Source organism: Lagenorhynchus albirostris, chromosome 1 (assembly GCF_949774975.1).
Source record: "Lagenorhynchus albirostris chromosome 1, mLagAlb1.1, whole genome shotgun sequence".
NCBI classification, from domain to species: domain Eukaryota; kingdom Metazoa; phylum Chordata; class Mammalia; order Artiodactyla; family Delphinidae; genus Lagenorhynchus; species Lagenorhynchus albirostris.
In genome coordinates this window covers 129,837,014-129,849,519 of record NC_083095.1, presented here as the reverse complement: position 1 = coordinate 129,849,519, position 12,506 = coordinate 129,837,014, and the positions used below count along the sequence as shown (strand labels likewise).

At 45.0% G+C, this 12,506-nt stretch overlaps 1 protein-coding gene across 1 annotated transcript in view; it reads left to right on the top strand.

Moving 5' to 3' along the window:
* Nucleotides 1-1,060: 1,060 nt before the first annotated feature.
* Nucleotides 1,061-12,506, top strand: part of GRAMD2A (GRAM domain containing 2A) — a 33,193-nt gene continuing 21,747 nt past the window's right edge. The window contains 1 exon segment of the mRNA XM_060153337.1: nucleotides 1,061-1,142. Coding sequence (XP_060009320.1) covers nucleotides 1,102-1,142 — 41 coding nt within the window. The 5' untranslated portion in view covers nucleotides 1,061-1,101.

The window sequence follows — 12,506 nt, the reverse complement described above, 5'->3', positions numbered from 1 at the left end:
TGGCAAGAGCCCTGTGGCTCCTGGTGAGTACTCCTGTGTAACAACTCAGGCCACCTGCCATCCTGTTCCCTGGGGTGCAGAGGTGCTGGGGAAGCAGTCGCTGACTGTCTTGAGAATATAGGTTACCCTTTTCAGCACCCTGGGGTCTAAAAGGTCCTGCAGCTGGGGAAATTTTAACAGCTTATTTGGACCAAAGATTGGAGAAGGCAGCAACAAGGCCCCCTCCCTCCTGCTCATGGGTAAACCAGGAGTGAAGTGGCCCTTGTCCTGCCCCTCCGCCTTAGGTCTTCCTGCAGTAGAGGCCCTTGATATGAGACCAAGTTCTGCTCCCAGTTTCCAGAATATTTGTGGAACCCTGGGCTCCCTTTGTGCCCCTTCTGTTTTCGAATGTCCTCTCTCCATGATAGAGCAGGGTCAAGGAAGGGGGAGAGGGTTGGGAATGGAACTAAATCTGGCTTGCACCTTTCCTCACTCCTGACCACTCTGAAGGACCAAGCCTTTCCTGGTGGGGATAAGAGGGAAGGAGCCCAGAGGCCAGGTTCATTGTCACACTGAGCTCTTCTGCCTGTGCTTTGCTACTCGATTTCTGGCCATCTGCAGTCCCTTTCCAGACACCTCCAAAAGATTTTTGCCTGGGGAGGCACTGAAAAGTCCCCAACTCGGGAAAGCGCATGAAATCATTACAGCTCCGGAGCTGTTCAAAATTCGCACTGGTGTTCCCTACTCATGTCCTCACTTCTCTGGTGTGGAGAGAAATTGAAACTGCCTTGGAGCTTAGCGTTGGGAGGTTTTGGGAGGGATGGGTTTCTGCAAAGGGCTTCGGGCTCCGAGACTAAATGGCTAAAGAGGGAGAACCTGGAGCAGGCACCCAAGGCCCTCGCTGGGAAGGGCAGAGCGTGCAGACCCAGGCCGTCCTCCGGGATAGGATCCGAGCAGAGCTCGGGGCCCCACCTGGATCTGGAGAGAGGGAGGAACAACCAATGGGCTGCGCCCGTCCCGTGCGAGCAGCCAATAGGCGGTAGGGGGCGTGTCATCCGAGGCAGTCGGGAGTGGGCATTCGGTCGTGCGGCGCGGTCCCCGGCGCTCGCTGGAGGCTCCGCGATGACTGCTCTGAGCCCGGGCGAGGCCGCCAAGGCGGGCAGGTAAGGGGCTGCGACCCGCGGACCGGGCTCCAGGGCCCAGGGGCCAACTCGAAGGGACGCTGCCCGGCGGGACCCGGAGGCCGCTGCGCCTCGGCGCGTTTTACCCGCGGGGCAGGCGCTTCCTGGCCCTCCGGAATGCGGGCTTCACTCCAGAGCTGCGCTGCGCGGGCCCTGGCGCTTCCCCGGCTAAGAGGTGTTCGCGCTGGGGCAGGATGTCAGGCTGTAGGCGCTTCGCGCGAGGGGTTCGAACCTGTCGGATGAGGGACATCCAGGCGGTATCAGGGAGGTGGAGGGCACCCCCCCCCCCACCTTGGGATACCTCCCGTGGTCCATCACCCTCCTCCGCCGCCGTCGCTGGGCATTCATTCATTCATTCCCCAGCCATATCGACCCCCAGTCCTGACTGCCCCCCACCCGAGGGCTGGCGCTTCCCTTCTGGCCCCCGAAAGGGTCAGCCTCTCTCTTCCAAACGGGTCTGTAGCGGCGCTCGGTTGCCCGGGAGGCAGCGTGGAGCTGTCCCAGGACGACTCGGCCGCACCCATCCCTCAGGCCCTTCGCCGTCGGACAGGCTGGGGCCAGTCTCTCAGCCTCGAGATCTGTTCCACAGTAACCCTCGGAGGAAGGAAAGTTCTTGCAGCTGGGCAAGGGGCAGGGAGGCAGGGCAGGCAGGAGGTGATATTTCAGGTGGCACCAAGAATTGTGGCCTCTGCCCCATGAAGTCTTGGGGCCCTGCAGGTAGGATTATTTGTGGAAGGCAGAGCCAGTGGATGAAGCTGTAAGTTCCTGCCCTTGCCCCAGTCCCAAAGCCCACAGCCTGAGCTCTGAAGGCTGGCCATCTAGCACTGGGGCAGATAGGGTGAATGTGGTGTGAGCTCAGTGCCCAGTCCACACAAGTACATGGAACTGGTGGAATGTTTTTGTTTGTTTGTTTGTTTTTTTAAGAAGATGTTGGGGGTAGGAGTTTTTTAATTTATTTATTTTTGCTGTGTTGGGTCTTCGTTTCTGTGCGAGGGCTTTCTCTAGCTGTGGCAAGCGGGGGCCACTCTTCATCGCGGTGCGCGGGCCTCTCACTATCGCGGCCTCTCTTTTTAGAGCACAGGCTCCAGACGCGCAGGCTCAGTAGTTGTGGCTCACGGGCCTAGTTGCTCCACGGCATGTGGGATCCTCCCAGACCAGGGCTCGAACCTGTGTCCCCTGCATTAGCAGGCAGATTCTCAACTACTGCGCCACCAGGGAAGCCCCCTGGTGGAATGTTTAAGGGCTCCCTCTGTCCTGTCTTCAAAGAGGCTGGTGAGGCCCTACCCCACTGGCATTTGCCCTTCTTTGCTTTGCTTGCCCCACTCATCCTTGCAGGAATCAGGCTCCTAGGGAATGAGAGAATGTCCCGACAATCCGTGACGGCTTTGCCCCAGTGTACACCCCCTAGCTGGCTCTGAAGTCCAGTTCCTTTCAGAGCGAAGACTTATGGGGTTGCAGGGAGAGGTGGCATAGAGGGTGTCCTTCCCATCCTGCAGTGAGGGGGCCAGTATGCTCCTTCCGCAGTCCTCTGACCATGCTGACAGACACTCTCAGGTCTGAGGTTATGGTTTGACAGGACCAGTTAAGCAGTGCACATCTCTGGGGCAAATGGGCAGATGTAGAGCGCATCATGTCAGCGCAGAAGCTGACAGAAGCTGCTCCTGAGTTTCCAGGAGCATTTCTGCTGGGGCCAAATCCAAGTTCTCCTTCCTGACTTGCCTTTGGGAGAATTTTCTGAATAGCCTAGAGGGGACAGCCCAGGTCCTATCCATGCCTTGATGTTACTGGTTGCTTTGAAATTTCTGAGCTTAGGCGAGTCTTCAAAGCCTTAGTGCAGACCAGAAGGATCTGTGTGCCAACCCATCCACCTAGGATGACCCCCTGAGGCTGAGGTCAGCAGTACTCAAGATGGGCTATGCCAGCCAGCCTCCCTGAACCTCCTCCACGTGCCTGTGCTTGGGTGGGCCCCCCTAGTCCTTAACCTGGTTAAGTCGTGGCTTTGGCCCTTGAATGCCACATACCATACTTATCAGACCAGCATAAAGAGCCTGTCTCATAAGAAGTTCCTATTTTGCTGTGACCTGGGACAAGTCCCCTCTCTGGGCCTGCTTTGCCGTCATAAGGTAAGGAGATTGGGTTGTAGGCTCCTTAAAGGCCTTCTCCATGCAGCCATTCAGTGACTCTGCTAACTAGCCTGTTTCCCCCTTGATTTCTGAAGGTATTTTATCTCTTTACATAATTACTTCGTTGCTATGACTACCTATGGAAAGCCCATGAAGTCGAGACCCATGCAGCATTCCACTTTGGTGTCGAGTGTCTGAGTCCGGACACCAGAAAATAATTTGCTTTTCTCCTTTCCTGAGAAGTGAAAATAATTCCCCCCAATTCTGCAGCCATCTCTTATGCAAGGGTAAGTTTGGCAAGAAGTCAATCTTGGCCACTGTGCTGCTATTCACCTGGGCCACAGGGCACCAGTCTGTCACCACATGTTATCACCAACCTTTGAAGCTTTGATTAATTCCCCTGCTGTTTACTAACGTAGGAAAGGAAGGAGGAGGGGGAGGGCAGAAGCCCCCCGGGAACGGAGCTTCCTTTGTAATTAAGAAGTACCTGCCTCCCCAGGGAGTCCCTGCCAGCTACAGCGTGAAGGAAGGCACTGTTCCCACGAATATAAGCCTCCGCGGGGCAGGCTGGTGTCTCCCTTCTCCCCACGACAACTACACATTTTCATTAGTTTACAAATGCCTGGTCATAATTTAGGACTGGAGTGTTTTAATAACCTGTGGAGGTTGAGCCGATCTTTAAGTCCTTGTCCTAAGTCAGAGTTTCCTCAGATGATGTTTAAAACCACTAGAAAATCACATTGTTAATTTTTAAATAGGACGTTGGTTTTGGCTGGGACTATTTTTTAAAACTATGAACTAAAGGGGAAAACATAGTTTTTCGAGGCAGGAGCCTGCCGTGTCCCCCTTTGCCTGGCAAAGTAATAAAGCTATCCTAATCTATTTCACCCTCAAAAAAATATGGACTAAAAAGCATATAAAGAATTAGTTTAAATCAAATACAAATTGCTTTTCCTTCTGACGTGTTGACCTGGCACATCATGGTATATTAAATAATTGTCAAAATCATCCTGGTATTTCATTTCACTGGTGTCTTGGGGTCATCGTTGGTGGCTTAGGGTCAGAACAGCAGCATGGGTGGGATGTCTGAGCAAACAGCTGTGACTGATTGTAAGAATGTTTTTCTCACTCCCTCGTGTAAAGAAAAAAAATTAAATATTTCTAATTTATGTTAACATTAATCAAATTATTTGAAACTTGCCCATAATCACCAGGGCCACACAAAATGTTATATTTTAAATAATTTTTGAATTTGAAGGACTATTCAACAATTTTGTTTTGAAATAACCTAGTGACAATACCTCAGAATCGATATTCATATTCATACTGGGCTTCTTTGATTACCAAACAAGTTGGAAATGTTTATATATTTAATTGTTACATCTTTTCGTTGTGGAGAATTTCAAACACATACACAAGAAGAGTAGTATAATAAGCAGCATGTGCCCATCACCCAGCTTCAACAATTATCAAGTCATGGGCCTCCCTTCTCCCTCCCTCCTGGATTATTTTGAAGCAAATCTAAGATATATTATTTCACCCACAGTTATTTCAGTGTGTACCTATAAAAGATAAGGTCTTTTAAAAATATAACTACAATACCATTTTCACACCTGAAAAATAACAATAACTTCTTAAAATCATCAGGTAGCTAGTCGGCAAAGTTCCCACATCATCTAGTAAATGTTTTTGTGCCATTTTAAAAACTTTTATAAGGCTCCAAATGAGTTTTATACAATTGGCTGAAACATTGAATCTATATATCTGTGTCTCTAGTAGTCTCTTGTAATGTATAAATTCCCCTTCTATTTCTTCTTTTTTCCTTGCAACTTATTTGTTGGAAAAAATCTTTTTTTTTTTTTTCCTATACCCTTCACCAGTTTGCTGGTGCTGTTTAAAAATGTTCCTCTGACTCCTGTATTTCCTATAGATTGGCAGCTGGATCTAGACATTGATCAGATTCAGGAGGTACTGAACACTTGAGGAAACACATAAGGTCTGGTTATTTCTCTTTGGGGCATGTTAACAGCCATTGATGATTATTTCATGTAAACCCATTATTTCATTAGGGATTGCAAAATGGTATTACTCCAATTCTATCACTCTTTCATTATTTATTAGCTTGAATATTTCTATAAGAGAAATGTCCCTTCTTCAACTATTTGGTTACCCCAATACTAGAAAGGGAGAATAAATCCTCAGCTCTTTCCTTTTATTTACAGGTTTTCAAAATAATGAGATGGGTCTCTAGTAATCACCAAAGGTGACCAATGAGTCATTTTGGTATTATTATGATCTCATGGATTTAAACATATTTGATGTGTTTTAGCGCACTGTAGACATTATTCTTATTGATGCTCAAATTGTCCCATCTTGCTCTATCTTCAGGTTGGCTCCTGAATACTTGTGCCATCACCACAGTCTTTTTTAATTTTTTTTTTGTGGTATGCGGGCCTCTCACTGTTGTGGCCTCTCCCGTTGCGGAGCACAGGCTCCGGACACGCAGGCTCAGCGGCCATGGCTCACGGGCCTAGCCGCTCCGCGGCACGTGGGATCCTCCTGGACCGGGGCACGAACCCGCGTCTCCTGCATCGGCAGGCGGACTCTCAACCACTGCGCCACCAGGGAAGCCCCCACCACAGTCTTTGATGGCTTCCTTGCTTTCTGGTATGATTAGATATTTTAGGCCCATTTGTGTATTTCCTGCCCCAAATCTGGAATCAGCCATTTCTCTAAGGAACACTGGTTCCCTTTTGGGAAATTGCATGACCATAATCTAAGCACCAGGGGTGTTCATTGCTAGCTGAGTATTTATTTTTTTTAAAGTCATCAGTTTTGAAGTTTATCTTTTAAACCCATTTGATTGCTGATCAAATTAAAGTTGTATTTCCTATCATTTGGGGAGTCATAGGCTATATTAAAAATATAGCACAGCAGAGTGACTCAGCCATACACATACATGTATCCATGAAGAAACTTTAAATTATACTTGGCAGTTCTTTTAATAATCTCTCTCTCTCACTTTTATTTTACATAATGAGAATTGAAGCCCGCAGGAATTGGCAAACTGTGGTCAGCAGGCCAAATCCTGCCCATTGTCTGTTTTTGTAAATAGAGTCTTACAGTCATGCCCATTTAAAAAAAAAAAAATCTAATGAAAGTGAAATATTCTCTTTCCGGAGACATGTTCCTTTGTTCAGACACAACAGTTTTGCCCCAAATTCCAGGAGTTCACAGACCTTCCCTGCAACCCTTGCCTGGATTCCACGGTCCATTAGACTGTCAGCTGGGGTCCATAATGATGGAGGAAGACTTGGGAGGACTGGAAATAACCAGTTGGCCCCATGTAAGAGCAGCAGATGGGAAAGCTAATGGGTCTTGCAGTATCAGATCCAGGAGAAGAGAGATTAGGAGTAGTCATTGCAGAGACTCTGCACTGGTCACACCAGCAGTGAAGATCTGGTTTTATCAAGAAAGGAACATGATGTCAAAAGTTTGTTCTTTGGTGAAGGATCAGTAAATAGAGAGAGGTCCATCTGGGTGTTGGAAAGAACTTTCTAATAATCAGAACTTCAGTGACATACCTGATAGATCACAGTTACATGTAGGCGCACGTTTTGAAATGTCTTGTGCCTAATTGCAACTTTACCCTTTTTTCACCCACTTGAATATTTACTTCCTTACACTAAGTTCCTTGATATGGATAACACTGAGTAAGGTTGTTTTATTCACCCCTTTTAAGTTATTCTCGGTTACGTAGTTACTGTGATATAATAATAGGAAGAGCCTGAGCTTTCAGAAAGACCTGGATTCAAATCCTTGCTCCACAAGTTACTGCTGAGTTACTACTGGCTCTGAGCCTCCCTCTCTTCTCTATAAAACAGAGTCACATCTGGCCTACTTCAAAGATTCTCAGGCTGTGTAATGGCCTGGTACACAGTAGAGGCTCACCAAAAATGAGTTTCCCTGCAGTTCCTCCAGTTTTGAGAATCTGAGACCAGGTCTCTCTGATGATTCAGACCCAGCTGTAAGAAAAGCTTGGTCTTTTTTTACCATTCAAGGTGCAAAGTTCATTTTTTAAAAATAAACTTTTTAATCTTTAGATAATTGTAGATTCACATGCAATTGTGTGAAATAATACAAAGATCTCGTGTACATTTCCCCCAGTTTTTCCCAGTGGTAATATCCTGCACAACAGTAGCACAACCAGAAAATTGACATTGATATAATCCCTTTGACCTTATTCAGATTTCACCAGTTTCACATGCATTCATTTGTGTGTGTGTGTGTGTGTGTGTGTGTGTGTGTGTGTGTTTAGTTTTGTACAGTTTTATCACATGTGGGAATTTGGCAAAATTCATTTTTAAAATCAAGGTTTCTTTTTCTGTTGGATTCTGAGGGTTTTCATGTAAGAAGCATGTTTTAGAAATTTGGAATTTAAGAAGTGTCCATTAGTTAACATTGCTGTGCCTTTGGAACAAGTTTTTTTCTTTCTGTGTCTTTCTCCTTTTTTTTCATTCTCTCACCAAATGAAAATAGTTTATTGTGATCGTAAAATTTAGGCAAAGTATACTACAGAAAATTATAAAGAAGAAAAGAAACACCTGCAATCCCAACTCAAGGAGGAAAATAATGTTAGAATTTTGGTGAGCATCCTTCCCAATATATTTTATAATACATGCTGTTCTATATAATGTTTTTTCCAATGTTCTATAATGCTATCCTTTGTGGTAGACTTATTTTTAATAAGTTTTAAAAAATAATGATAAATATCATTTTAATAGTTACATAGCCTTTCATTCTTTGAATAAACCATAATTTGTTCATGCCCTATTGTTTTTTTCCTCTTCTACAAGTGTAGTGAACTACACTTCAGTGCACGTTCTTATACATTTAAATTTGTGTTCAATTATTTCCTAAGAATAAATTGTTAGAAGTGGAATTTGTGGGTCTGTTGAGTATCTACATACAAATGTATGTACGTTTTCACACACTGCCCTCTCACACAGGGGTGTGTGAGACTGCCCATTCAGCAACATGTTGATCAACAGTAGATGTTATTAAACTTTTAAGCCTTTGAAATTTAATAAGTAAAAATATCCCTTCTATTTTATTTTTAAATATCTTTATTATTTTTGTTGATTTTAAAAGTATTACACCCTGTTATAATAAGTTCAAACAAAACAGAAACTATTGAGAATGAATTCTTCCCTGAGATATAATCACTGTTGTTTGATATAGAACTTTTAATTTTATAAATGGGTTATATCTTGGTTACTTATATGTACTTTTCACTAAACAACATATTTTGGACTTTTTTCCATATTAGCACATGCAGCTATACTCTAGTCTTTTAGTCAATTGCATAGGACTCTGTTATATTGATAAAATATTATTTTGGTATTTCCACCTTTTCCTTCATACTTGTTAACTAAAGGAATATATATTTTTGCCTACTTGTCCATTTATTTCCTTATACCAAGTTCCATGAAATGGAGTTGTAGGATCAAAGGATTTACATTTCTTAAATAATTTGATATATGTTAGAAATGTTAACTAAGTTTTAAGTCTCATCATGGAAAATAAGAATGCTTATTTTCCACATCCTGTGATATTGAGCACTATAATTTTTTTAGTGTTTACCAGTAAGATAGGTAATAGAGATATTTCTTTTTTTGTGACTTACCTGTTCATATTCTTTACCCACTTTTCTATTAGATTGTTTACCTTTTTCTTTCTGACTTGGACGAGTCATTATCATTTAAAAACACCAATCCTTTGTTGTTTACATCACCTTTTAAATTTTAATTAATTTATTTATTTTGACCGCATTGTGGTATGTGGGATCTTAGTTCCCTGACCAGGGATGGAACCCATGTCCCTGCAGTGGAAGTGCAGAGTCTTAACCACTGGACCACCAGGGAAGCCCCCTGCCAGTTTGAATTTTGATGTACAAAGGTTTTTAATTTTTATGCAATTAAATCTTTTATGTGTTCTAGGTTTTATATCTTGCTTAGGAAGACCTTTCTCGGTATGTTAATATTCTCTTCTATTTTATTTTAGTTTTTTATTGGCTTAGAAAATATTTGGATGTTTAATCTACCTGGGATTTATTTTTGTGAATGGTGTGAGGTAGCCAGTTGCCCCAAGAACATTTATTGGTCAATCTGTTCTTTCCTTACTTATTTGAAACAGCTTCTTTCTTATATACTAAATTCTCAGATGCCCATAGATCATCTTCTAAACTCCCCTTATATTCTATTGATCTATTCATCTTTTCCTAAACTAGTAAGTATTTTAATTGCTCCAGCTTTGTAGTTTATTCTGACATCTGGTAGGGCAAAGCCCTTGCATGACATTTGGGATAAATTCGCTTCTTTAGAACTTTCAATCTTCCCACTCAGGAGCAGAGTTTATCTCTCCATTTATTCAAGGCTTCTTTCGTGTCATTTAAAAAATGTCTGTGATTTTCTTCTCATAAATTGCTCTACATTTTAAGAGTTTATTCTTGGGTAACTTATATGTATTGCCATATGAATAGAATCATTTCCCCAAATATATTTTATAACTGTTTTTTGCAGGTCTACTGAGAAACTATTGATTTTTATATTGATCTTGTAACCACTAGAATAACAATTAACTCCATGAGAGTGTATTGTGTGTCTATCCTTATCACAGCTCTGCCTAGCCCATGGCCCAAATATAAGAATATCTGGGCCACTTTCTTATGATTTTTCCAGTTGATGACGTATCCCCTAGTTAGTTTATGTTACCATCTTTCAAACAATAATCATTGCTTTTTATTGGGGTGGCCAAAAAGTTCGGGTTTTTGGTAGGACGGTAGGAAACCCGAACCAACAATTTGGCCAGCCCCAATAACGTATGAACCTTGGATTTCTTTTTCGTGCTTTTGTGCAATGGCTAGAACTTCCAGAACAATGTTGTATAACAGTGGCGAGAGCAGGCATTCCTAGGGGGTTTCCACCAGTTGGACAATCTGGGGTTCTCCCTGGAGGGAGAGGTACCAGGACCCAGTAAGCTCTTTAAGAGTAGGTCATCACCCGGGAATCCGAACCCTTAGACGAGCACGGCTTGGGAGAGCCCGGTTAGCAGAAGCCTGTGGCAGGGCGCGGAGCTGGACCCTCCTGGGACGTCCCAAATCCGGGCCAATACCAGGTTTGGGTCCCGGAAGGGGTGCGGGCTCCCTTTCCAGGGAGCAGAGGTGTCGGCATGGTTGCTGTTTTTCCAATAGCCCTCCAGTCTACGCAAGCTTTTGCTCTTCCGCTTACAGACGCATCGGCCCCCGCCAAGGGGTGGGCAGGGCAGGGCAGGGCCGGGCGGGCTGGCGCGGGGCCCTGCGGTGCTGGAATTCTGGGTGTGGCTGCCCTCTCGGCGCCGGGTGGCGCTGGGCTCTCCAGCCCTTCCAAGGGCTGGCGCAGAAAATGGACTTGTGGTTCGCGGGCTGCGGCAGAGATGCGCCAGGGGTGAGGAGCGTCAGGTGAGGATGGCTGGGGAAGGCTGGACCAGGCGGGGAAGCTGCGGGCAAGGGCAGCACCCACTCCCTCCCCGACTGTGGACACCCCGCCCAGGGAATCAGGAGAGGGAGGTACAGTCCCATCCCCCAGAATCTCCGTGGTCTTTCACTGGGAGGAAGGCAGGATCCGAGGTTGGTGGGGCGCTGAGCTGGCCGGTGTCCTGGGCTGCCGGCTGTGCTCGGCAGCATCCTCACTTGTGCTCAGACGCCTCTCCTCACAGTCCGTCCCTGGGATGTAGTCAGCAGCGTGGGAGAGAGAAAGGAGGGGCACGCCTTTAGCACCCGAGTCTGGATTCAGACCCCCAGTAGGGCACCAAAACGGTCCTGGCTAAGGCTGCAGATCCCCTCCTTGTTGCTAAAGTTACTTAGACTGCCTTCCAGTCCTCCCGCTGTTTGGCCTCTCAGCAAACTTCACTGCTTTCCCATTCCTCCTTTTTGAAGTACTCTTTCGGCTTCCATGACAACCTATACACCTGGTTGTTTGTTTGTTTGTTTGTTTTTTGCGGTACGCGGGCCTCTCACTGCTGTGGCCTCTCCCGTTGCGGAGCACAGGCTCCGGACGCGCAGGCCCAGTGGCCATGGCTCACGGGCCCAGCCGCTCCGCGGCATGTGGGATTCTCCCGGACCGGGGCACGAACCCATGTCCCCTGCATCGGCAGGCGGACTCTCAACCACTGTGCCGCCAGGGAAGCCCCACACAGTCTTTAAGTGCTGTAATTCTTGAGGTCCCAGGCTACTCTCCTTCCCCTCCCTCTTCCCCATCCTCCTAGTGGAGATATAATTCACACACCATAAAATTCATCCTTTTAAAGTGTGCCGTTCAGTGGCTTTTACTGTATTCACAAAGTTGTGCAACCATCACCACTGTCTAATTCTGGAACAGTTTCATCACCTCCAAAAGAAACTCTATGTGCATTAGTCACTTCCCATTTCCCCTTCCCTCCAACCCCTGGCAACTACTAATCTACTTTCTGTCTCTGTGGATTTGCCAATTCTGGACATTTCCTGTACGTGGAATCATACGATATGTGGTCTTTTGTAACTGGCTTTTCATTTAGCATAATGTTTTTCAGGTCCATTCATGTTGTAATATGTATCAGTACTTCATTCCTTTGTATGGCTGAATTATGTTCCACTGTATGGGTATACCACATTTTGTTTATCCATTCATCAGTTGGGTATTTGGGTTGTTTCCATTTTTTGGCTATTATGGTAATAAATATCATAATTCTATGAGCATTCCTTTTTTTAAAAACTTTAAAAAACTGAAGTATAGTTGATTTACAATGTTGTGTTAATTTCTGCTGTACAGCAAAGTGGTTCAGTTATACATACATATACATTCTTTTTAATATTCTTTTCCATTATGTTTTGTCACAGGATATTGAATATAGTTCCCTGTGCTCTACAGTAGGACCTTGTTGTTTATCCATTCTATATATAATAGTTTGCACCTGCTAATCCCAAACTCCCAATCCATCCCTCCTCCACCCCCTTCCCCCTTAGCAATCACAGGTCTATTCTCTATGTCTGTGAGTCTGTCTCACAGAGAAGTTCATTTGTGTCATATTTTAGACTGCACATATGAGTGATATCATACGGTACCTGTCTTTCTACTTCTGATTTCACATAGTATGATAATCTCTAGGTCCATCCATGTTACTGCAAGTGGTATTATTTCATTCTTTT